The sequence below is a fragment of the Protomyctophum bolini genome, assembly GCF_963924005.1.
Source record: "Protomyctophum bolini genome assembly, chromosome: 3".
In the NCBI taxonomy this organism is placed as follows: domain Eukaryota; kingdom Metazoa; phylum Chordata; class Actinopteri; order Myctophiformes; family Myctophidae; genus Protomyctophum; species Protomyctophum bolini.
In genome coordinates, this window is record NC_137864.1 from 31,180,001 (window position 1) to 31,202,400 (window position 22,400).

The following is a 22,400-nucleotide window of genomic DNA, read 5'->3' on the forward strand; positions in this document are numbered from 1 at the left end:
TTGAGATATATAAGGAAGTTGGGCCTTTCTCTTGTGATTTAGCTTGTCTGTCTTAACGCAGAAGAAGAAAACGAATGACGTCCAGACAGCAGTGCAGGCACTTATAGCCTCGGGGGAGGGACTTGCACTGCGTCATGACGTAAAGCCCGTTCTAATACCATTAGAACGTGAGTGTATAAGTTTTCTTCTGTCTTACGTCCAAGAATGGACATAACCCATAGTGAATTGATTCACGAGTAGACTTTAATATAACCAGTAAGACGCCATGAGGGCGAGAAGCCTCGCCCTTGTGTTTGGTATGGGGGGTTAGATCAACATGGAATTAATTCTGTATTGGCCATATATGAGTGTACAGGGTTTGATGAGGGCCCAGGTAGGGCCGGGCCTTAATTTTTGGGCCTGTTGATAACTCTGGGACTGGCCTGTCTAGAGTTTGAATGGACAGGTAACAGTCAATAGGGAGACATCGAAGAGGAAGGACGGGTGAGGAAGGATCAACATATGGAATGTCAGAAAAGGTCAGCTCCACATATGGAGATCTAAGGGTTTGAGGTTTGAGGTCAGATGTAGAGTTGCTGGCTGGCTCCATATACTGTATATGCAGATCTAGGTGAGGATTCCGTCTTCTCCATTTATGGCTATCCAGAGTTCGATGAGGTCAGTGTCGTGATCTTCATACTGTATATGGAGACGGCCATATATGGAGCGTGTCACGAGGCGTGATGGACTGACAACTGTTTTGCAGGTTTTCATAGTATTCATAGCAACCTACGGTCGCAATAAAACGTATATTCAGTTATGCTAAATTGTGGAAAATCTATAGTTCTAAAATGTGTGTGATCAGTCAAACGGTGTCCGAAATTAGCTTTCCACAGACACATGGACACACAGATAGATGTGAAAACATAATCCCTGCCTTTTGGCAGGTCCACTTACGTCAATGGTTACACTTTAAGCATTACATTAACACTGAGGATTTTACTGTCATTTAAAGCCAGTAACATTTCAAATATCTTCATCTTGCCTCTAGTGTTGGTTAATAATAACAGATAGATAATGTAGGAGTTGATTCCATAGCTATGGCAAATTCATTTGTTGAGGCGTTACAGAAATAAATAGGCTGTAGCTTACGGCTGCTCGATTATGACAGATCGTCGAACTTCAAAATAAGAGTGTTTTTTTGCATGTGTTAAGTCAGGCGAACGTGAACCCTTCACTTCTGATCGGTTCAAAAATGCGGGTCGACCTTCTAGTATATTAAAACTGGCTTAGGGGAAGGCTGGCTGGCCAGGGGACGGAACTCTGATGGCACACTCATGTCACCATGACTCAGCCTTAACCATATAAGGAGTTCCCAATGCAGCTACGGCCATATATGGAGTGTGTTGTCTAACCTTAGACATTACGCTGCAACTCATTCAAATCTTCAGCCATCAGATAAATGAACATTAAACATTTTAGCCTTCTTCATTATAAGGATCACTTTGTGTGAGGGGGTAGGGGCCCCTACTCAAGTCAGTTTGTGCGTGTGAGTGAAAGAGTCGAGAATGTGTGTGTGAGGAATGAATGAATTTCTATTTTCGTGTCTTGTCCCATCCCTTACGAGATTATAAGACACAAACAACATAAATAAACTAGAAATGCACTCTGTCGAGGTGCCAACTTGCGCCTTGCACACATGTAGGCCATACATGGCCTACGTGCGCACTTGATGACGTATCTTTTTACGTCATCAAGAATGGTGGTCCCTGATTGGCCGACGGACAACACCGACATACCCAGCCGATCGCAGTACTTGCGCACTCTGCTTGCGCAAGTATCAATATCACATTCACTTCCTGAGCAAAGAAACTACACAAAAAGATAATATTTGGTTAATACCCCAAAACGGAAATAAATATACATCACATGTTTTTTTTTGTCCATTTGTCCCACACTTTCTCTAAGTATATAAGAATATCTTATGTTCGAAAATCTAAACCAGTCTCTGCATCACTTAATCATATCAGATCCAGGTTTCCACACCTACTAAACAATTTTTGAAGTTCATGTTTCTGTTTATGATTCAAAGGGCAGTAAAAAATAAAATGGAACTCATTCTCAGTATCGTAACTTCGTTTATATCACAGTAAGTGCAAATCCGCTCATCTATTACTCCTCTAGTTTCAAGTACTTTTCACTGGCATAACATCCTTTTACCATAACAAATGTTTCTTTAACCATAGAGATGTTTACAATATTGTTCTTTTGAAAACTGTCAAGTAACCCAGTTCTGAGAGTTAGAAGTGTATTCTCTACTGCACTTACTGCTGTGTGTGTGTGTGTGTGTGTGTGTGTGTGTGTGTGTGTGTGTGTGTGTGTGTGTGTGTGTGTGTGTGTGTGTGTGTGTGTGTGTGTGTGTGTGTGTGTGTGTGTGTGTGTGTGCGTGTGCGTGTGCGTGTGCGTGCGTGCGGGGGTAGATGAAATAAAGAAGCTGTAAAATCCTATTGAATATGTGGGTCTGAGAGATCACTAGGTGCCATCCACTGACACCATGTATTGGAAAGACTGTTAATCAAAGGTTTTTATTACCAGCAGGTGTGTGTGTGTCCTGGGATATGGCGCAAAGAATACTTTTAATTATAATTGGTATTCCACAGAACCTAGGGTTCCATGACGGTGCCACCTAGGGTGCCACCCATTTTGAGAAACCCTGGTTTACAAAGTAATTCCCTTAGTATTTCTCTCTCTCTCACTCACTCACTCAGTCACACACACACACACACACACACACACACACACACACACCACACACACTAAACCCATCATCTTGATCCTCAGCCTACTAATCAACAATTAAACGAGGATACTGAATTTATTCAAGCCATTAACTCTCCAATTTGTGTGTGTGCGTGTGCGTGTGATTGTCTTTATGTAGATGTAATTTCACCCACACACCCATCCGGTCTGGTTTGCTGCAGACATCTATATGCCCTTTGACCCCTCTGTATTTCTCCTCAAACAATTGAGGCTCCCTCTTTTCCCCGTTATGAAAATGAAACCATCTGGATAATCAAGCAATATTGGAGAAGAGGGCGAATTTATTTGAGCAGAGAGTCAACAGCAAGAGGGAAAGAGTGGAGGGGTTGTGAAGAGGTGAGATTGGAACAAGAGGAAATTGAGTGAGGGGACATACATTCTTTTAGATTAAGAGAATTTAATGTGCACAATGAGATTTTTGACAGACCCTTGTGGAGGCCAGCCGTACTGTATGACTAACTGACCCCCCACTGTTGAAACACAGATGTAGACAATCATTCAGTGTGCTGCAAACAGGCAGCAATATACACCCATTCAACCATTCTCCATTCCCGACAAACTCAACATGGAAACAGTGTTTGCATCTCATTCTCCATTATCCCTCCACAGATGCAGGCATTTCATATTGTACTAGAGCGGTGCCCGTGGGGCCTCTACAGTGGTACCCGTTGGGCACTGGCCTACTTGGAACGATGCATGTTGGAAATGCATGCCCCACCCAGATATTATGCGTTGAAGCCTTTACAGCACTGCCTGTGGGGCTCTGACTACTTGGAACAATGCAAGTTGGAAATGCATGCCCCACCCAGATATTATGACTGTGTCCCTTTTATGCCCATATGGAGTTCTTTGTCAGGAATGCCCAAATATGGAGTATGTGCAGACGGCAGAAGGATGTCAGAACAGGCCAGCTCCATATATGGACTCTGGGCAGGGGCCCTGTCCAAGGCACAGGCGGGCAGAAGCCTTTTTGGGGGGTTCTGGACAACCGAGGGTCCGACCGACTCAATACCGGGCAATACACCCCCTGCGGTGGTGTGGCACGCGTGTGTCAAATTTGAAGTCGGTGGGGCGAACGGTTCTCGAGTTACGTGGATTACACACAGATAAGACAGACATACAGACAGACAGACAGACTTGGTGCATTTATAGATAGATAGAGATAAATAGTAAATGTTACCCTTTTGTTCCTACCGTATATGATCTTGACTCGCATTTTGTAAACATGCATTCCAGTGTGTACCTGATTGTGCCAACAAGTTGAGCAGGGAAATCCTTCATTGCATTGGAAAGATAAACACGTTAAAAATCTAAACGTAATATTTGATACATTTCTTTAAGGATTAAATTATCAAGTTAATTACCCCATAAATAGTAGTAGTGCTACATTACCTGGAGACTCAACTTGAGGATAGAAGATGATAGCTCTAATTTAGCAAAGTTCCATCTCTTCCTGCTTTTACGTGTATTCCTATCTGTGCGTGTGTGTATTTTGTTGTTGTTTTTTGAGAAGCGCAAACCACTTCAATGAGTGATCTGTGTCTGTATGTCTAAGTACGACCCATTGACCCCTGCAGCCCTGCCACTGATTTGGGCCGCATTCAGATCACACACACACAGCCTACACTGCTCAGTTCACACGGGTGTCATTTTCCTCACTGTTCTGCCTGCCCGACACAAAGCGACACATGTCAATCCTACCAGTCTCTGATCACAGACTGGCCTCCTCTTGTACTCAGTCTCTTAAAAGTCAAACCAATTTCAAGTTGGCCTCTGTTCAACACACACACTGTGAACTTGCTCATTTAATGTACAGTATGTACAGTGATAGGGGTCTGTATATTTATTATTTTGTGTATTGCAAGCTAGTGTTTCTGTTCTTTTTCCAAGGTATTGATAGTATACTTGAATTATCCTCCTGTAGGATGTACGATGTCGGAGGTCAGCGGACCGAGCGGAGGAAGTGGATGGGTTGTTTTGAGGACGTCAGGGCAGTGCTGTTTGTGGTCTCCCTCAGCGGGTACGACATGACCCTGATGGAAGACGCCTCCATGGTAAGGCATCGTCCAATCAGCTCCTTTCATTTGACACTTCTATTTAAATCAGAGCGTGCTTGGTATTAGTATTGCAGCCACCAGCAACCATAGGGTCTGTCTCTGGACCTGACTTTGTTTAAAGATGGTAAAATGCTCTCTCACCACTTTACGATGATGATGATGATGTCAATGTCTTCCCTTTGTAGAATCGTCTGCAGGAGAGTCTAAAGCTCTTCTCCTCCATATGCAATAATGTATTCTTCAGGAGTACCTCCATGGTAAGCCATCTGCTTAAAAATAAAGTCGTGTTTTTTTCGTTTTTTTCTTCGTTTTGGACTTTTAGGGACTAGGGAAAAATGTGTATATATTAAATGTAATACGTATCATCATACTATAATTCAGTCAATGTCTGTGTGTGTGTGTGTGTGTGTGTGTGTGTGTGTGTGTGTGTGTGTGTGTGTGTGTGTGTGTGTCAGAAACAGCGCGTTATCTCATCATTGCCTGCACCAATCACTCCCACTTTTCACACAGGCATTGAGACCATATGAATATGGAGGTCTTAACGGAGCCCTTTTTTCGATTTGACACATTAATGATTAATAATGAATTTATTAGTGAATTAAAACGCACCTGGGCGCAGTACCCCCCGTGGCCACAAGAGGGGGGCAAATATCTCACAACAGGTAAGGGCTAGTATATAAAAGTCCAAAACGTAATACGAAGAAGAAATGGCATCTATTGTTAATTATATCTCCATTATGACCACAGACCTTTACGGTCTCAGTGTGTCAGCAAAATACAAAGTGTAAATGAACGCCACGGTTACTAACATAAATATGAATCTGATAATCTCAAACAAGTAAATGCTGAAAACAGAAAGGCAGAAATTCAGATATAAGAACACCATAAGTACATTTATGTTAGATGTATTCACTGATATCCTGGATATTACAGTTCATGAATGTTTTATGAGTTTCATCGTTCACAGAAGAATCGGAAATATAATTTGAAAAGTGTGTGTGTGGCCCATAGATGTGTGTGCTCTGGTCCTTTTTTCCATATATCATCGCTGTCACACATATAGTTTGTCAAATATTGTTAAAAGAGCAATCGGGGTGGCTTGTTGGCGTAACCAGTTACTGCACAGGTTTTCAAAGGGGGGGGGGGGGCTGCAGGTGCCAGGGGGCATGTGTGTGTGTGTGTGTGTGTGTGTGTGTGTGTGTGTGTGTGTGTGTACGCAACTGTCTAATTACTGTACATACATACACTACGTATAGCAAGAGTGCACAACATGCACACAAGCAGGGTGCATTTATATAACCTTTCGTCTGGGAGTCCCCTGTCATTCATGATTAAAGTGTGTGTGTGTGTGTGTGTGTGTGTGTGTGTGTGTGTGTGTGTGTGTGTGTGTGTGTGTGTGTGTGTGTGTGTGTGTGTGTGTGTGTGTGTGTGTGTGTGTGTGTGTGTGTGTGTGTGTGTGTGTGTGTGTGTGTAGAGTCACTGATGGCAGTATTTAAAAGTCAAGACAACATGCACTTCTCAAAGTATATGAAGTGTATTGACCAAAACAAAGACTGGTCGACGTGCAAGGATAGAAACTTCTGCTTCACCACACTACCAAAAGTTTGGAAGCAAGACAAGACACAGTAAAGTGTGTCGTGCAAACATTGACTGGTTCAGTGGTTTGTAAATGCCATCATTTAGTCTTTTTTTCTCTCTCTCACAAAAAAGAACCTGTATGTGTAAGAGAGATGGAAAAAGCATGAGACATGTTTGTGTCCAGGGTTGTGTGTGGGCATCGGTATTATATGGCTACCAGGCTCATTAAACAAGTGTTTAACGATGCTCTCTTTTTATGTGGGAGGATCGAGGTTGTTACTTCCACCTCAATTAGCTCTTCACTGTGGCTGGTTAGTAGTAATTAGTATTACACACCTAGTCGATCGTACATTCAGTATTCTCTTCAATGAAATCAAATTCGTCTCTGTTCTCCCTCATTATTTTTGGGAGTCTGTTGTGATCATATAGAAGCTGAAAGAGAGACCAATTTTCCGGTAACAGTGGTCACATCAAAGACAAAGGTTTGCATTCAGAAAGAGACAGACAGAGAGAGAAAGATGAGAGAGAAGAACATTGAATACTGATATGCACTGCAGGATAAGGGATCAGTGTATGTATATTACACTGATCACTTTACGTTTTAGTATTGTATAAAGTTAAATACAATACTAAAAAATTATAAATTATAGCAACAAAACAACATAGCCAACAACAACATAATAAAACATTGTGCAGGTGAGGTTGTAAAACCCTGTGGGGTTTATAAAGTTAATCTCATGTAATTTACAGGTAATTAAATGTTATTCATTAAAAACAGGTAAAACTATCAAATTAGAAAAGTCATCTGAAAAATGAAACAAACAAAAACATTATAAACCACAAATATACAGCATACTCTAGTTAAAATATTTTTTACAAAAGATTATACAATACTAAAAACTACAAATGCAATGCTAAAAGCCATGTCCTTCACATTTACTGCATGTGCTGATACACAAGTACAACGTACACTGGCACATTGAACTGAAAGATGAAAGATGAAGTGAAATGAAATGAGACCAGAAGGCAAGGTTAAGAGGTGTATGAAGTCTCATGCTGTTGAGTGCCGGTGGACTGCTGTAGCTGGGTACGGGGACGATTGATTGTCCACTGATGTGTGGAGCTGGATAATTGAATAAACATCACCATCTTATGCCGGCATCAACACAACTATTGATTCCCATTGTATCTAAATATCTGTAAAATAACATTGTGGAAAATTTTCCATACATTTATCCTTTTAAATATTATTTAGTTTGTAATTGCACTGCAACACTGCATTCTTGAAATTGTATCACTGAGCCACATTTGACTTAATATGTCTGTTTTGTTTATTGCAGATTTTATTCATGAACAAGATTGATCTTTTTCAAGAGAAGATTTTACACTCTGGCCGACATCTACGGTTATATCTTCCTCAATTTAAAGGTGAGAATATATGCTGGGCAAATGCAGTCAGAACTGTGAGGTTCAAATCACAGTAAAATATTGTGTTATAAGTAATTTTGAGTGTTGATTGTATGTATTCACGCACGCGCGCACACACACACACACAAACACACACCACAAACACTCAATTATTACATATAATGATAACCAAGAAGTCATGCACTCTCACACATATCCATACCAACTGGGTTATTTCCTTGGTTTGGTCTCAGTGCTTGCTCCCCACATCGCATACAAATGTCAATATAAATGCAAAAAAAAAAATGGAAAAAGAAGACAACTGAGATTGGGGTCAGCAAGAAGAGCAGCATTCATTTCACCTACCTTGACCTCCTATATGTGATCATATATGCAGAGAAAATCCATTTTAGTCTTCTTTGATGAACAGAAAGGGTGCGATGTTTGGAAGGGTTTTGAGAGTTAGAAACGTGCTGAAGGTTTTCACCAGGTTTATCTTCCATACTTTACGAGGTGCTGACTGTGACGTGGACACGGCGGCTCGATTCATAGCAGCCACCTTCGTCTCTCTCAACACCATCCCGAACAAGCTCATCTACCACCACTTCACCACAGCAACCGACACCTCCAACATACAGATCGTCTTTCAGGTTGTGATGGACACCATCATCAAAGAGAACCTGGAGGCTGTGTCGCTTCTATGACTTCTATGAAGAGTGGATTTGATCCTAACCTTGTCTCTCCTGCTCCATTAGCCAGTGCCTGGTTTGTTGCTACTGTATTGAAGACCAGTAGGGAAATGTATATATTTTGTGCTATGCACCTTTTAGTGTGAAAGTCCCAAGCCACTGCTGTTTGGATCGTGGTCCGGGAATCAGTGTTTGAAGGACACTTCAGCAATGTAAGCTCGGGACGGGACTTGAGAGCGGGTCCTGCTGTTGCAAGGCGTTCTTTCTATACACTATGGCTGGCACTAAGCGTGGCTGGTTTCTTTCAGTCCTACAGGCTGCGGTGCGTTGTGAGCTTGTAGATCTATTTTAGGTGCACGACACCGGTATTAAGTATGAATTAGGCCTTAGTGCCCAGATAAAGACTGGAAGCCCCTTGCTTGTGTGAAAAGTTCATTATTTTAGTGCAGAAGCACAAAAATGTCTTTATGGCACACGGCATAGCCATTTTTTACCCTTTGAAGACTTTTTTTCACACTGTATCTCACTGTGTGAATTCTAGCACCGGAAGTGTTTTGTCTACATCTCTTGTGTTAATATGAATCATAACACTACTAGAAAGAAAAAAATACATTTTGACTAATCTTTAGCCATGGTCCTGAACTTTTGTAAAAGTGTGTGTGTAATCACACTTCTATATTGGTTATTTATGTTTTTGTACTTTGCAAATGTTATGACTCATGGGTATGACGTCACATTTAATTTCAAGCAGTGTCATTTCATTTCGCGTGTGTGTGTGTGTGTGTGTGTGTGTGTGTGTGTGTGTGTGTGTGTGTGTGTGTGCGCGCGCGTCTAACTGTAAAACACATCTCTAAGCTTTCTTACTTGCAGCATAGCCAAACTTTACTTTATTCCTCACGCTTCTCTTTTTTGTCTCAAACTAAAGCTTATAGCCTAATTCATAGTTTGTCAGATGATTTTATCACTCGTCCACAATAGCTGATTTTTTGCAAGCAACGCCGTTCTACAACAACAAAAACAATAAGCTTAACTGTACTCTTCAGTTAAGCTTATTTTTTGTGGCCTAGTCATCTTTTTTCCTGTATTGACATGATAAACACTATAATTATTGTCCGCCAAAGCTGGGAGGGTGCTTTCTTATAGGGAATTGAATGGCATTTCTACAGATGAAGAATCCCCTCTAGGCTACTGGATGGACTATTTAATCTGTCTTTGTGTCTGTCTTGATTGAAGAGTGGTGTGGTAACATCACAGATATTTAAAGTGAGAACAAAATAAGTCTTCCCCTAGAGAAACTGGAGGGGAAATAAATCCTAAGTGCCTTGGAATGAACGTTCTTATATTTAAATAATGTTTCATACAATTATGTAACTTTTACATATAGGCCTATGTACTATGCGTAGACTTTGTATTCTCTCTGCTATACCAAAATATATAATTAATGTAATAAAGATACATGTTAACCTATAAAGTTATTAGACATCTTTCAAATTATTTTAAATATAGACAATGTGGTAGACAAAGGAAATCATGGAATGTGCATGCCTGGCTGGGCATATTGTTTTATCATTCCGGTTTCCATTTTCAGTTGGTTATGCAGGAACAGAATACAGACAATTCGACTACACAAGTTTAATTGTACTTATTCTTTTTTAATAAATAAAATAAAAGTAGCCTACTTCTGGTAAAGATCCACTCTGAAATCAACATTCTATACATAGCCTGCTGCCTACTGTATTACGGTATACATTTGCGTGAGGGGTGGAAATATGGGTATGGAGATTATTTGAAAAGAATAACAAACATCTCACGTTTAGGCTATTACGCCTCACTTCGGTTTATTACGGAGCCAAAGCAAATGGTTGTTTTTTTTTGTAACGAGATAACATTCAAAGTCTGCAACAGTTCATCGTTAGCCACTCCTCTTCAAACCCCTTACTCCGTTCAATACTTTAACTTCCATTGCACGTCGGTGTGGCGTGCCTACAATAACATTATCTCTCTACAAGCAGCTGGTAGATCATGATGTTCTTTTGGGCAGGCAACACCGTTATACTATACTACGGAGTATAAATGATGCTGGAGCGGGGGTTGTTTTGTTGTTGATCATGCGGACAAGCAGTCCAGGGAGTCCAGCGTTAGGAAGACTTCAGCCTGGCACTGGAAGGTACCCGTACCGTCCCGGAGCAACTCACAGCTCTTCAGATTTGGAGAGATGTCCTTCAAGCATATCGCCTGTATAAAGACAAACAAAATCCAGGGCTTCTAAAAGTGTTCCACAGTATAGCCTATTTCTTATTTTAATAGACCTATCATCTGTTTTTAGATCAAACGTAGCATAGCTATAGTTTACATTACAACTATACATTTTTAGACTATAGGGCAAGAGTTTCGATTCGTTAATCCTGGTGCTGAATGGACAGCGTCTTTGGGTGGAGAGTTTGTCAGGAACTTAACTTTGCCTGAAGAGCACGGCACAATTATGTAAATGATGACTGCTTGCAAGGCTCTGTATTAAAATGTATAGGCCTAGTAATCAGACACACAAAAATAAGTCAGAATGTAGGCTATATCGTTTCCATGTCAATTTCCTATATTGTTTTTAGCCAGCACAAATTGTTTTGATTCGTTAATCGTGGTGCTGAATGGACAGCGCCTGTTGGTATAGTTTGTTGTCAGGAACATACAGTAGGCCTAATCTTCCAAGTTCCCACTTTTGAGAACATATAATAGCCTATATAGGACTGCAACTGCAACACATTTACTGGCTAAGTGTTTTGCAAATAAATGCAATAAATATGGCCTAAGTCGTAAACACAGGAAACGGGGTAAAAGGTTAAGGAAACTGCTAAATAAATAAATGCCAGTTGTTTCGTTATTGTTATTTATCCATTCAAATAGCACTTACCATGTTTTTAAGAATAGAGATTTGCTTGCTGCCCTCGGGAACCACATTGTTGCCGACTGTTTCTCCACTGTCGACAGCCGTTTCTTCGGATTCGGACCTTCGGACGTAAGGCGACCTCCTAATACCGGAGAGTAAACCGGAGGCTCGACCCACCGAGTAGTACGTGGGGCCGGTTGCCTGTTTGTACCACGCGTCAATTGGATGGACCGAGATGAGCAGCGAGATGCCGATGCACACCATAGCAAAGCGCACGGACCTCTCCATAACGCACACGACTTTGGACACTTTTTACGCAGCGAACTTGCGAAGTGGAGCGGGCTCTTCGTTATGTCGCTTTAAACTCCCCAGCTCTATAGCTTATATAGGCTAGACGCACGATGCTATCGTGATTCGTGACCAACAATTTCGAGATGCAGGGTGGATGATGATTCATCATTACGCGAAAGGAGGAAAAAAAGACCAATCCGATTGATTCATTTGCTGGGGGTCTTCAATTGGTGTGTTCTGTTCTGACGCTAGTGGAAAGAACATTGTGTGTTGTGTTTATAGCAGTGGTGGAAAATAACGAAGTACAATTACTTCGTTACTGTACTTAAGTACAAGTTTGGAGAATTTGTACTTTTATTGACTACTTTTCTTTTGCTGTATTTTTACTTTTACTTCGTTACATTTACAAGGAAAAAATCGTACTTTTAATGCGCTATATTTAAAATCGGACACCTCGTTACTCGCTACAAATTAAATAATAAAATCTTATATTTGTCTTACTGGAGGAATGCGCAGTTGAGAATTGAACAGGGCTGCTCCACTCTCAGATAATAGTGGGGCGGAGTTGTGTTCTGCTGCCTGGCCTGCTTTGAAGACGGCAAGACGCACACACTGTGTTTTGTCACACGCATTCAACATGGATGACCGGTCCGAGACACAGTCTTAGCAGAAGGATTTTTTATTTTTGTCCTTGCCTTATGCCTTACGCCCATGCCTTAATATTTAGCGGAAAACCAACCAATAAGTCCCTATCCGACACAAATTAACTAATCTTTCTCAGCCGTCACTGGAGCGCGCATCTAGCTACTGCATGATCATGCACGCTGACAGACAGCAGACACTGTCCCAACTCCTAACACAAACACTGAGGGAACTTGTTGTTGTACACACATAATGTGCCACGAAAAATAGCTTCCAATAGCTTAGTTGGTTATTATCGCTTCGAGGAGGTACGTGTCCATAATATCGCCACGAACGGCCAACAAAAGACATCTCTCTTCCACAGTGAATGAAGAGCAGTGATGCCTAATTTATTCTTCGCCGTACAAAGTGTTCCGTGCTGAAAATAGCTGATATACAAGCTCACAACTCGTCGCGTCCGGACACGTTGTGAGCTTGTAGATCAGCCAACCCCAGCATGCGGAGATGCAGGCTCTGAGAACGTTCAGAAACTTTTGCCTTCACAATAAAAGCATGCAAAAGCCCATATAGAGCAGGAAAAATAATTCGGTGGCATTTCACATTGCAAAAGAGCAATTTTTGTAAAATGTAAAAAATATATAAAAATTAAAGCAAAAAAAGAACGAAAAAGAACTATAATAGTTCATTTTTCAAACGATGAACTTTAGTTCAAAATTTGGAATGATGAATAAATGATAAAAATCAACAACTGTGAACTGAACTATAGTTCCTAAAAAAACTTTCCCAACACGATGTATGCTGTTGGGGGTTCTGTATTTTCAGTATTTGTATGCTATTTAATTTTTTGGAATAAAGCCACTTTTGACAGGATGACAATTTTGGAAATTCATTTCTTTGTATTCATTTTGAAAATAATTTTGTATTTTGTACTTTGTACTTGTACTTTGTAATTTTTACTTTTATACTTAAGTACATTTTACGCCGGGTAAATTTTTGTACTTAAGTACATTTTATTTGAGGTACTTTTATACTTTTACTTAAGTAACTTTCTTAATGGGCACTTTGTACTTTTACTTAAGTAATTTTCAAGTAGAGAATCAGTACTTCTACTTAAGTAAAATATTTTTGTACTTTTTCCACCACTGGTTTATAGGGGGGAAAAAACTAGTTTTTACAAGTTTCATGACTGACAATGTAATACCTGCCACTTCTGAATAAAGTTAAAGTTAACATTCAAACACAATTAAGTCAATACGTTAAACATTTAAATTAATTAATGCAAATATAAACTACATGGCATTTATATCATGATTAATTGAATTGGCATTTAAAAGAATATAAAATAACCAGATCACGCACCCAAGAAGCAAAGGCACACCAGTCTGGTTGGTGGCAGAGAAAACTGACATTTGCGCTCATTTTGATATTTTTTAACACAACACTGTCATTGATTCAGGGCGCAGATTGAGCTTGCCTGTAAATTGTAACAATTAAGGACCACAGAGGCACAGGTGTGCTCTTGCTCGTCCCAGTGCTCAAGCTGCAGACACGGAAGGAGTGGATGAACGGAACGGAAGCCTTTCAAAATTCCCAGCACTGAAACTGCTTAGTTTTGTGTACCACGCCAGTGATAGAAAGGACAATAAGGGATGTGCTTTTGGAAGGCTAAACATAGAACCATGAAGAAAAGCAAGGGCTCGCAACTCTTTGTAATGCTTCAAGTATTTATTCACAATCATAGCAGGCATAGCAGACATACGCCTACAACGTTTCGACCGGTATTGGTCTTTCTCAAGTAGGCTATAAATGATAACAGGAAATTATTCATTTTATACAGTGTGGACAAAAGAGCCATCAGCCCCATCTGCTATTTTATTTGATTCTAAACATAGAACCATAACATCAGTATCTTGTGTGTGTGTGTGTGTGTGTGTGTGTGTGTGTGTGTGTGTGTGTGTGTGTGTGTGTGTGTGTGTAGTTGTGTCATCCTAATTTAACCGTACATTCATTTTTTACTTTATCTTCCTGAGTCGAGTTGTGTGCTGGGATACAACATTGAGTTTCAGAGTTCCTGACTCTTCAAACTAATGTCTAAATGTTTTCTACATCCTTATAAAGAGGTACCACTCATGGCTCTATGACAGGGATACTCAAATAGATTTACCTGTGGGCCACATTACAAAAATGGCAAGGGGCCAGGGGCCAGTAGATAAAATTACGACATAATGATACTTGATAACTTCTCTCTTTCAATTGCTTTATTTTCGCAAAATGTATCAAAGTACAATGTGCATGCACACAATATGTAAATAAATAAATGTGTTACATTTTCTTGCATAAACACAAAGAGCTGTTTCCATAACTGCACAAATTATTGCACATAACATGAGTAGCTGTTATAATAACATAACATAACATGAGTAGCTCTTTGCCTGCCTGCCTGTCTGTCTGTCTGTCCATGAGTAGTTATTTGTCTGTCTGTCAATGAGTAGCTGTCTTACTGTCTGCCTGTCTATGAGTAGCTGTCTGCCTGCCTGTCTATGAGTAGCTGTCTGTCTGCCTGCCTGCCTGTCCAATTGTCCATGAGTAGCTGTCTGTCTGCCTGTCTGAGTAGCTGTCTGCCTGCCTGCCTAATTGTCCATGAGTAGCTGTCTGTCTGCCTGTCTATGAGTAGCTGTCTGCCTGCCTGCCTAATTGTCCATGAGTAGCTGTCTGTCTGCCTGTCTATGAGTAGCTGTCTGCCTTCCTGCCTGTCCAATTGTCCATGAGTAGCTGTCTGTCTGTCTATGAGTAGCTGTCTGCCTGCCTGCCCAATTGTCTATGAGTAGCTGTCTGTCTGTCTATGAGTAGCTGTCTGCCTTCCTGCCTGTCCAATTGTCCATGAGTAGCTGTCTGTCTGTCTATGAGTAGCTGTCTGCCTTCCTGCCTGTCCAATTGTCCATGAGTAGCTGTCTGCCTGCCTGTCCAATTCTCCATGAGTAGCTGTCTGTCTGCCTGTCTATGAGTAGCTGTCTGACTGCCTGCCTGTCCAATTCTCCATGAGTAGCTGTCTGTCTGTCTGCCTGTCTATGAGTAGCTGTCTGCCTGCCTGCCAGCCAGCAAGTTGGTTAACAGAAAATAAATCGTTATGGCTGAGTAAAATAAAATACAATAAACACAATTTGCCTGAAAATAGATTACCCAGCTATGACCTTTTTCATGAAAAAAACTGAGTAGTGATATGGCTGACTGAGTAAAATAAAACAATCTACCTGAAAATAGATAGCTATAAGTGAAGAGCAATTTCCGCAATTACCATTTCTGCAATTTCCGCAATTTCCATTTCCGCAATTTCCATTTCCGCAATTTCCATTTCCACCATTTCCGCAATTTCCGCAATTACCATTTCCGCAATTTCCGCAATTTCCATTTCCACCATTTCCGCAATTACAATTTCCGCAATTTCCATTTCCATTTCCAACTATTAATGGCAGCTGGGTTTCATCATTCAAATAAAATAGAATTCTGTCCGTTTAGCTATAAAATTATGTCAGGGAATAGGGATACACAGTATATGTCTTTCATTTGCATTGCATCCCCCCCCCCCCCCCCCCAAGCTTTTATTTTCGTTCGAGTAATAGTACAACTCTAATAGTATTACTTATAATAATGTAATTAAAGATAACTTCATTCAGATTTATTTATTTTTATTTCATTTTCCAGATTTTTTTTTCTTCTTTTTTTTTAGATTTTCATTGGTGGGCCAGTCATAATGGTCCCGCGGGCCTGATGTGGCCCGCGGGCCTGAGGTTGAGTATCACTGCTCTATGATGTTTAATTCAGAAGTTTAAGATGTACCCTGTTCCAGAGCGGCAGCCATCTAATTCAGCCTGCCTGTTGTTATATTATTATTTATTTTTTATGATCAGTACTTTATTTTGGATTTTTTACAAACACATAAAACAGAGAACTTAAAATACAAACAACAACAGCAGAGAACGTATTCATGGACAGGTAAGATAGATAAGATAAACAAATAGAAAAAAAAAAAAAAGGAAAAATCAAAATCAAATTAAAATGTGAAAATAGTTTACATTGTTTACACGACCAAACGCAGCATCATCAACCGTATCATATTGTGTAGTAATACAATAAAAAAACCAAGAGGGCATTGCCTGACCATGGATCACACCAAGGGACCTGCAACATGACTAAGGAACACGTCTGTTGTTATATTATGATGTTGGTTATGTCCATTCGTACAAACATAAAAAATGGGCAGAAAAGTGAATACTTTTGGAGTTTAGACAACAATGAATTATGTGGTTGTTTTGCATAATCAGATTATACCCATAAAACAGTATTCAGATACTCACTCCTGGATGTCAGACGAACAAAATTATACCACACGTCCCTTTTAGTGGTAGGCTACCGATATCTCACTCAGCCTAAAGACTAATGTTAACAAAATGTTGGAAATGTTCATAACATGAAAAGTCAATAAAACATTGATATTATACCACCATTGCCATACTGACTTGCCACAAATCACCGGAATCTACTTTGTTCGTTTTCCTCATTGAGGGGATGCGGGAAAAAGAGGAAAGCATTTCGTATACCTGAAAACACGAATGAGTATTATGTTTAATTACATTTCACATTTCCTTTCCATGGGATATGATATTTATGTGGAGGCCTGGACTACAGGAAATGTACCTTTTAATGTATTGAGAACAATTAAGATGACAACTGACAAAAGATCAAATTAAGTAGTAAGATTAGCCATAGACATAGACAGTATAAAACAGCATTTTGCTTATTCTTGGAAAGCAAAACCACATAAGCGTATCAGATATTATAAATACAACGTACACCAGGTACAGGGATTTAATTTTTACCAGCAATACCAGTCTTCTCAATCTAATTTAAAAAATAGTATTCAAATCTCCAGATCAGCAGTTCATTGACCTATACTGATCACAATGGCTGAGACATTTCCAGCAAATACAGCCATTGTGTAATGCAGATCATATCAGTCTAAAGTGCTCGTCAGAGTCCATTGTAGAGTGGCCTGCAGCGTGGCTCCAGCTTGTCTTCCAGGACATAGTCTGGTCCACAGACCCAGGGGTCTCCAGTCTCCCACTGCCACTTCTGCAGGCTCTGCCTCAGGCTTTCCAGAACACCGCTGTAGGATGGGTCTAATGCCAGGTTTCTCCTTTCCTCTGGGTCCACCCTGCGTATACACATTTGGGATTATTTGAAGGCGACTACAAACCAAAGGAAAAACCTCTTCATATACAGTACATGCATAAAAGGACACAGACAATTGACCTTATGGCAGACCACAGCCAATACAGACAGATCTCTATTATGCAAAAGAAAAAGATATAGACATACTGAGATGGAAAGAAACAGTGATTTGTGGATTTATTATAGATACTAGAGCGGTGCCCGTTGGGCACTTGCCTACTTGGAACGATGCAAGTTGGAAATGAATGCCCCACCCAGATATTATGTCTGTGTCCCTTTATGCCCAAATATGGAGTATATGCAGATGTCAGAAAGATTCACCAGGATAGCTTAAAATAATTAATATTTTTGGAAATCTCTATGGGAAAAATGAATGGGTTCTGGATCAATGGAACCAGAAAATGGCCACCACTATGCCATGCCCTATTTCTTTATGATGTTAATGTCATCCAACCCTCCAAATCAGAGTGGTGTTAAAGTGGAAACAACTACAGTATGTAAACAATTATTGTCAAAAACAAGTTGTGTTTATGTCAGACCTGGTGTCATAGAGCTCCCAGCGGTCCCTGTAGTAATACTGCTCCAGGGTTTTGAACCAATATGTTGGCTGCCCTAAATGAGTGCGGTTAAGCAGGTCCTGGAAGGTGGGTGACACATAAAAGTCCTGGTCGATGGGGAAAGGCATGCGATAGTTCATGTTGTGCAGTAGGCGGTATGCCCCCTGGTGGACAGAGCGGATTGGATAGTACATGGTCACCTGTAAGTGAGAGGAAAGAAAGAAAGAAAGAAATGTCAACACTATCTGGATTTGTAATGAACAGTTCATGCAATTATGACCAGACATTAGCCGACATTGAAGGTAAGTTTAACTTTACTTATGAAACTGCCGTTTTGTTTTCTCTTTCCTACAAACAATACTGCAGCTTGGAGATTCCTGGGCAATTTGATAAATTGATTTTTAGTACAAGCACCAACAGCTATATGATTGAATGAATGAATGAAACTACGTCTTGTCTAGCCCCACAGACCTCATGCAGAGACTGGCTGGCGTAGATGGTGTGCCAGGTGCTGGGCTCAGATACCAGGGCAGGCAGTAAGGAGCGACCAGTCAGATGGACTGAGTCTGAGCTCCCAGGGAGCTGGTAGGACGGGTAGGGAATAGAGAACCAGTCCAGAAGAGTTGGGGTGATGTCTGAGGAGGAGAAAACAGGTTGATGAAGACATGAAGAACAGGAGAAAGGACAACGCAAAAAAGGAAAATAGTGAGAGGAGTTATTCAACTTTACTCCAGACAATAGACATAGATACTGTAGCAGTATGAAGTCTCCCCCTTGTGGCTATATAATGTTAGTGCTTTGATAAATCATTGCTGACATTGATTAACATAAATACTGTCCACAGCACTTTTACAAATTCCACAAGGTGGACATTCCTGTCAGTAACCCTTTTCCTTCTTCCCCTTTTTATATGAACCCAATTTAAAAAGTGAGGAAACTGAGGAGGCACAACTGTGAGGATATAAAGATATGTTTGCTGTATTGTCATTTTATTTGTATTTACAATATTTAATAGTTTTTGCTTTGTTGGTTGTATCACCTTTTAAAACCTGGTTGCAATGCAGATATAATATATACAGTAGTGTTCTTTTGACTGTCAACACAGTTTCCTGCAGCCACTCTCATTTTATCCATTTCTCACCCAGTAGGCTGACATAGGCCTGACTGGTTTCTCCCCAGCGCTCCCGGTGCTCAGGAGATGACACCAGCATAGGCTCTGCTGTACCGGAGTGGTACAAGTTGGTTCTGCCATTAGGAAAAGGGATTCCATTATCCGAGCTGTAGATGACCAACGTGTTGTTCTCATAGCCAGCATCTCTCAGCTCCTGAAGAACCAAGCCGATACCTTCCAGTGAAGACATGGTAGAAAGAGAGATAGAAAACAAGAGCGATAGAAAACAAGCTCAATTTAGTTTGGTGACTTGTTTATTGTTGCAGTGATAGCGTTTTTTATCATAATACACTAGATATACAATAGAGAGGTTGAGCTATACTGTGATATATTGTTACTGTGCTGTGCTGACGATTTAACAATATTTTTTAGTTACCGTACTTCTGTCAGCTGGCGGCTGTGTGCATTAGAATACCTCGCAGCCAATCAAAATGTTTGGTCAGACCTAACTGTGGTTAATTGTACCACGGTGAATGTGAGAGCATGGGTGTTTGGGTGCGTCACATACCCTGGTCCAGTCGACTAACAGTGGTATACTGGGCTGCGAGGTCAGCTCGTGATGCAGGTGTGTCGGGTACAAAATGGGGCACCTGACGAACACAAGAACAGAGCAGACAAGACCTGATAACACATTACTGTCTGTAACTGATATTTACACAATAAGTGACAGTAGAGATAGAAACAGTAATCATCGGAAAGACAAGATTTTAACATTAACAGTGTTTGTGGGTGATAAATGTTTTCATCAAATAAATCGCATATTAAAACTGGTAGGGCCACTTTTGAACATCATAAATAACTTCTCATCTGTAAGATAAATCCAGTATTGGGACTGACCGTAACTTGCTCTGGAGAGTAGTATTCTGGAGTCCAGTCTGGAATTCTTCCCATTCCCATTTCACCATTCCCAAATTTCTCACAGAAAGCTCCATACTGGGGCTGGGAATGCCCACATCTGTGGGTGTCGTGGAATGCTACATATAGAAAGAATGGTCTCTCTTCCTCTCTTCTCTCCTGCCTTTTTATTTCATTACTTTCTTTTTCCTCTAAGGCTTCAGCTTTGTGGGTCTGGAAAAACTTGCGGACCAAGAGTTTGATACGGGTGATGTTTCGCCCCACCTGGAGGACGGAGTTGTTCTCCTCGGTGTAGGCAAAGTCAAAGGGATAGACAGGTCCTGGACCAACATGTTTTTTCCCAATTATGCCTGTATGTGACAGAAAAAGACAAGAGAGATACACCAAAGGTGTATTTTATTTTATTACACTCCATGCATGTAGTCCATCTCCATTAAAGTCTACCACATACGGTAGGCAAGGCAAGGAATCATCATAGTCATACCAAACACATTGAAGTCATTAAATTAAGGCATTTGCACAATAATCAACATCTAAACCTCTTAATACCCCACCCACCATTCCAACTGCACACAATGCAAACTAAAATATATTATAATGGAAACAAAAGTAACAGAAGGAAGAGAGGACACTGGAGCGGCACGGACATGTCGAACCTTTTTATTAGGTGCCAGTACAAGAAAAGACTAACGTTTCAACCTATGCAGTCTTCATCAGAGTCATCATGACTCTGATGAAGACCGCATAGGTCGAAACGTGCAACTTGTGTCCTTGTTTCTGTGATGCACCGGACCAGCCGTTCTAGGCTTGAGGCACGTTGGTAGACTCCCTTTGTTTCGGGCAACAAAAGTAACTTGACATGACACCCATGTTACACTCATCTAATCACGCCTGCTTTCAACAGTTTAGAGAACGCACATGAAAACTTGAAACACGGAGAAAAAAAAACATGAAAGTAGAAACAACAATGTGGGTTTTGTTGCTCTCCTTATGCTGTATGCAGTAGTAGGTTACTTGATAATTGTATACCTGTATGTATGTTGGCTTGGCTAAGGAGTAGAGGCAGACTTTGTACTCCGTCAAATGAGTTGAAGTGGTGGACACCCTGATGCAGTCCGTACATTCCATTCTGATGCTAGAGGGGACACATAAAGAGCCTGTAAGTCCCAAATAAGGGGTAAAATGAATCAACTGATTGAATGGATGAGAGACTGACTGACTGGATGGAGTGTACTGTTACCTCTGACCGACTGAATGAATGAGTTCCAATGAGTTTCAAGTCTGCACTGAAGACTAAGAGACACTTTTAACAAATAGTTTTTTTGTTTTTGTTAATGTACTGTAAAGCGTCCCTGGGATTTTGAAAGGCAGCATTATATAAATTCAAGTCATTAATGAATGAGTGCTGCGGTACACTGCTATAACTACCTGTGGCAGGCCAGTGAGGATGGCGGAGCGGCTTGGGGAACAGCTACTGACAGAGGTGAAGGCGTTCTGGAACACCACGCTGTGCTGTGCTAACGAGCGGAGGTGAGGTGTGTGGACCACAGAGTTGTTGTACACCTCTGTCTCAAAACCTGCATCATCGGCTGAAGGAGGCAGGGGCACACAGTGACAGACAAAGGTTACAAAAAGGTGTGCATGTGATGTGGTGCTAAACTAAAGCTAGTGCTGTCAAACAAGTCTATGAAGCTATGAAATCTATGACAAAGTTTAATCTGCAGCACATCAGATCTCAGGCTCAGCACATTGATTGTTCTCTTTTAGATAGGGGGGGGGGGTCCTTGGCCTGGAAAACGTTGAAGACCCCTGCTGTAGAATGCAACCAGAACACAAGTCTTTCTGGGATGAAATGGGTTGAATCAGAGCGTTACACAAACGGACAGACAATCGAGAGGGCTAAGATTTGGACTCACCGATTATTAGAAGAACATTTCTTTTCTTGGATTCTCCCATGTAACATGTTGCCAAAACCAAAAAGAAAGCCAATGCATTCGGCATAATGCCAAATCTTCTTGAACACTTTCAAGCAGTTAAATTTTGCACGGTTTCCAGACGAAACATGTCAACTGTTTTGCTCAGGGTCTATTCTACGTAAAGTCTAGTGAATCAAAGGCGATATATTTGTTGTTTTGCAAATAATTTGAAACAATTTAGTGTTATAGCACATGCCTTCCTGAAACAACTTAGGCCCCGCCTTTTTAGTCACATGACAATAGTCACGTGAAGAACAGTGTTTAC

At 40.7% G+C, this 22,400-nt stretch overlaps 3 protein-coding genes across 3 annotated transcripts in view; 1 reads left to right on the forward strand and 2 right to left on the reverse strand.

The window, feature by feature from the left end:
• gnav1 (guanine nucleotide binding protein (G protein) alpha v1) overlaps positions 1-10,125 on the forward strand; it is a 32,660-nt gene extending 22,535 nt beyond the window's left edge. Inside the window, exons 6-9 of the mRNA XM_080759425.1 lie at positions 4,724-4,853; positions 5,042-5,113; positions 7,775-7,862; positions 8,355-10,125. Of these exons, the coding sequence (XP_080615551.1) occupies positions 4,724-4,853; positions 5,042-5,113; positions 7,775-7,862; positions 8,355-8,545 (481 nt within the window). The 3' untranslated portion in view covers positions 8,546-10,125. The remainder of the gene's footprint in view (positions 1-4,723; positions 4,854-5,041; positions 5,114-7,774; positions 7,863-8,354) is intronic.
• Positions 10,126-10,299: 174 nt separating this feature from the next.
• Positions 10,300-11,722, reverse strand: npb (neuropeptide B). The gene is made up of 2 exons (XM_080756085.1): positions 11,439-11,722; positions 10,300-10,765 (listed from the first exon to the last, which is right to left on the reverse strand). Exons 1-2 carry the CDS (start codon positions 11,700-11,702, stop codon positions 10,637-10,639), a joined length of 393 nt encoding a protein of 130 aa, XP_080612211.1. The 5' UTR covers positions 11,703-11,722; the 3' UTR covers positions 10,300-10,636.
• Positions 11,723-16,071: 4,349 nt separating this feature from the next.
• On the reverse strand, positions 16,072-22,336 carry sgsh (N-sulfoglucosamine sulfohydrolase (sulfamidase)). Its single transcript, XM_080759832.1, has 9 exons — positions 22,076-22,336; positions 21,588-21,748; positions 21,189-21,294; positions 20,142-20,509; positions 19,813-19,894; positions 19,275-19,478; positions 18,605-18,768; positions 18,116-18,333; positions 16,072-17,559 (listed from the first exon to the last, which is right to left on the reverse strand). The coding sequence occupies exons 1-9, from the start codon at positions 22,158-22,160 to the stop codon at positions 17,376-17,378; spliced, it is 1,572 nt and encodes a 523-aa protein (XP_080615958.1). The 5' UTR covers positions 22,161-22,336; the 3' UTR covers positions 16,072-17,375.
• Between the last annotated feature and the right edge of the window lie 64 nt (positions 22,337-22,400).

Coding starts and splice junctions, on each gene's coding strand:
- npb (XM_080756085.1), bottom strand. CDS start 11,702: ATGGAGAGGTCCGTGCGCTTTGCTATGGTGTGCATCGGCATCTCGCTG. Junction 10,766..11,438: donor TCTCTATTCTTAAAAACATG/GTAAGTGCTATT, acceptor GTCTTTATACAG/GCGATATGCTTGAAGGACAT.
- sgsh (XM_080759832.1), bottom strand. CDS start 22,160: ATGCCGAATGCATTGGCTTTCTTTTTGGTTTTGGCAACATGTTACATG. Junction 21,295..21,587: donor TCCTCACTGGCCTGCCACAG/GTAGTTATAGCA, acceptor TGTCCCCTCTAG/CATCAGAATGGAATGTACGG. Junction 20,510..21,188: donor CCAAGCCAACATACATACAG/GTATACAATTAT, acceptor TGTCACATACAG/GCATAATTGGGAAAAAACAT.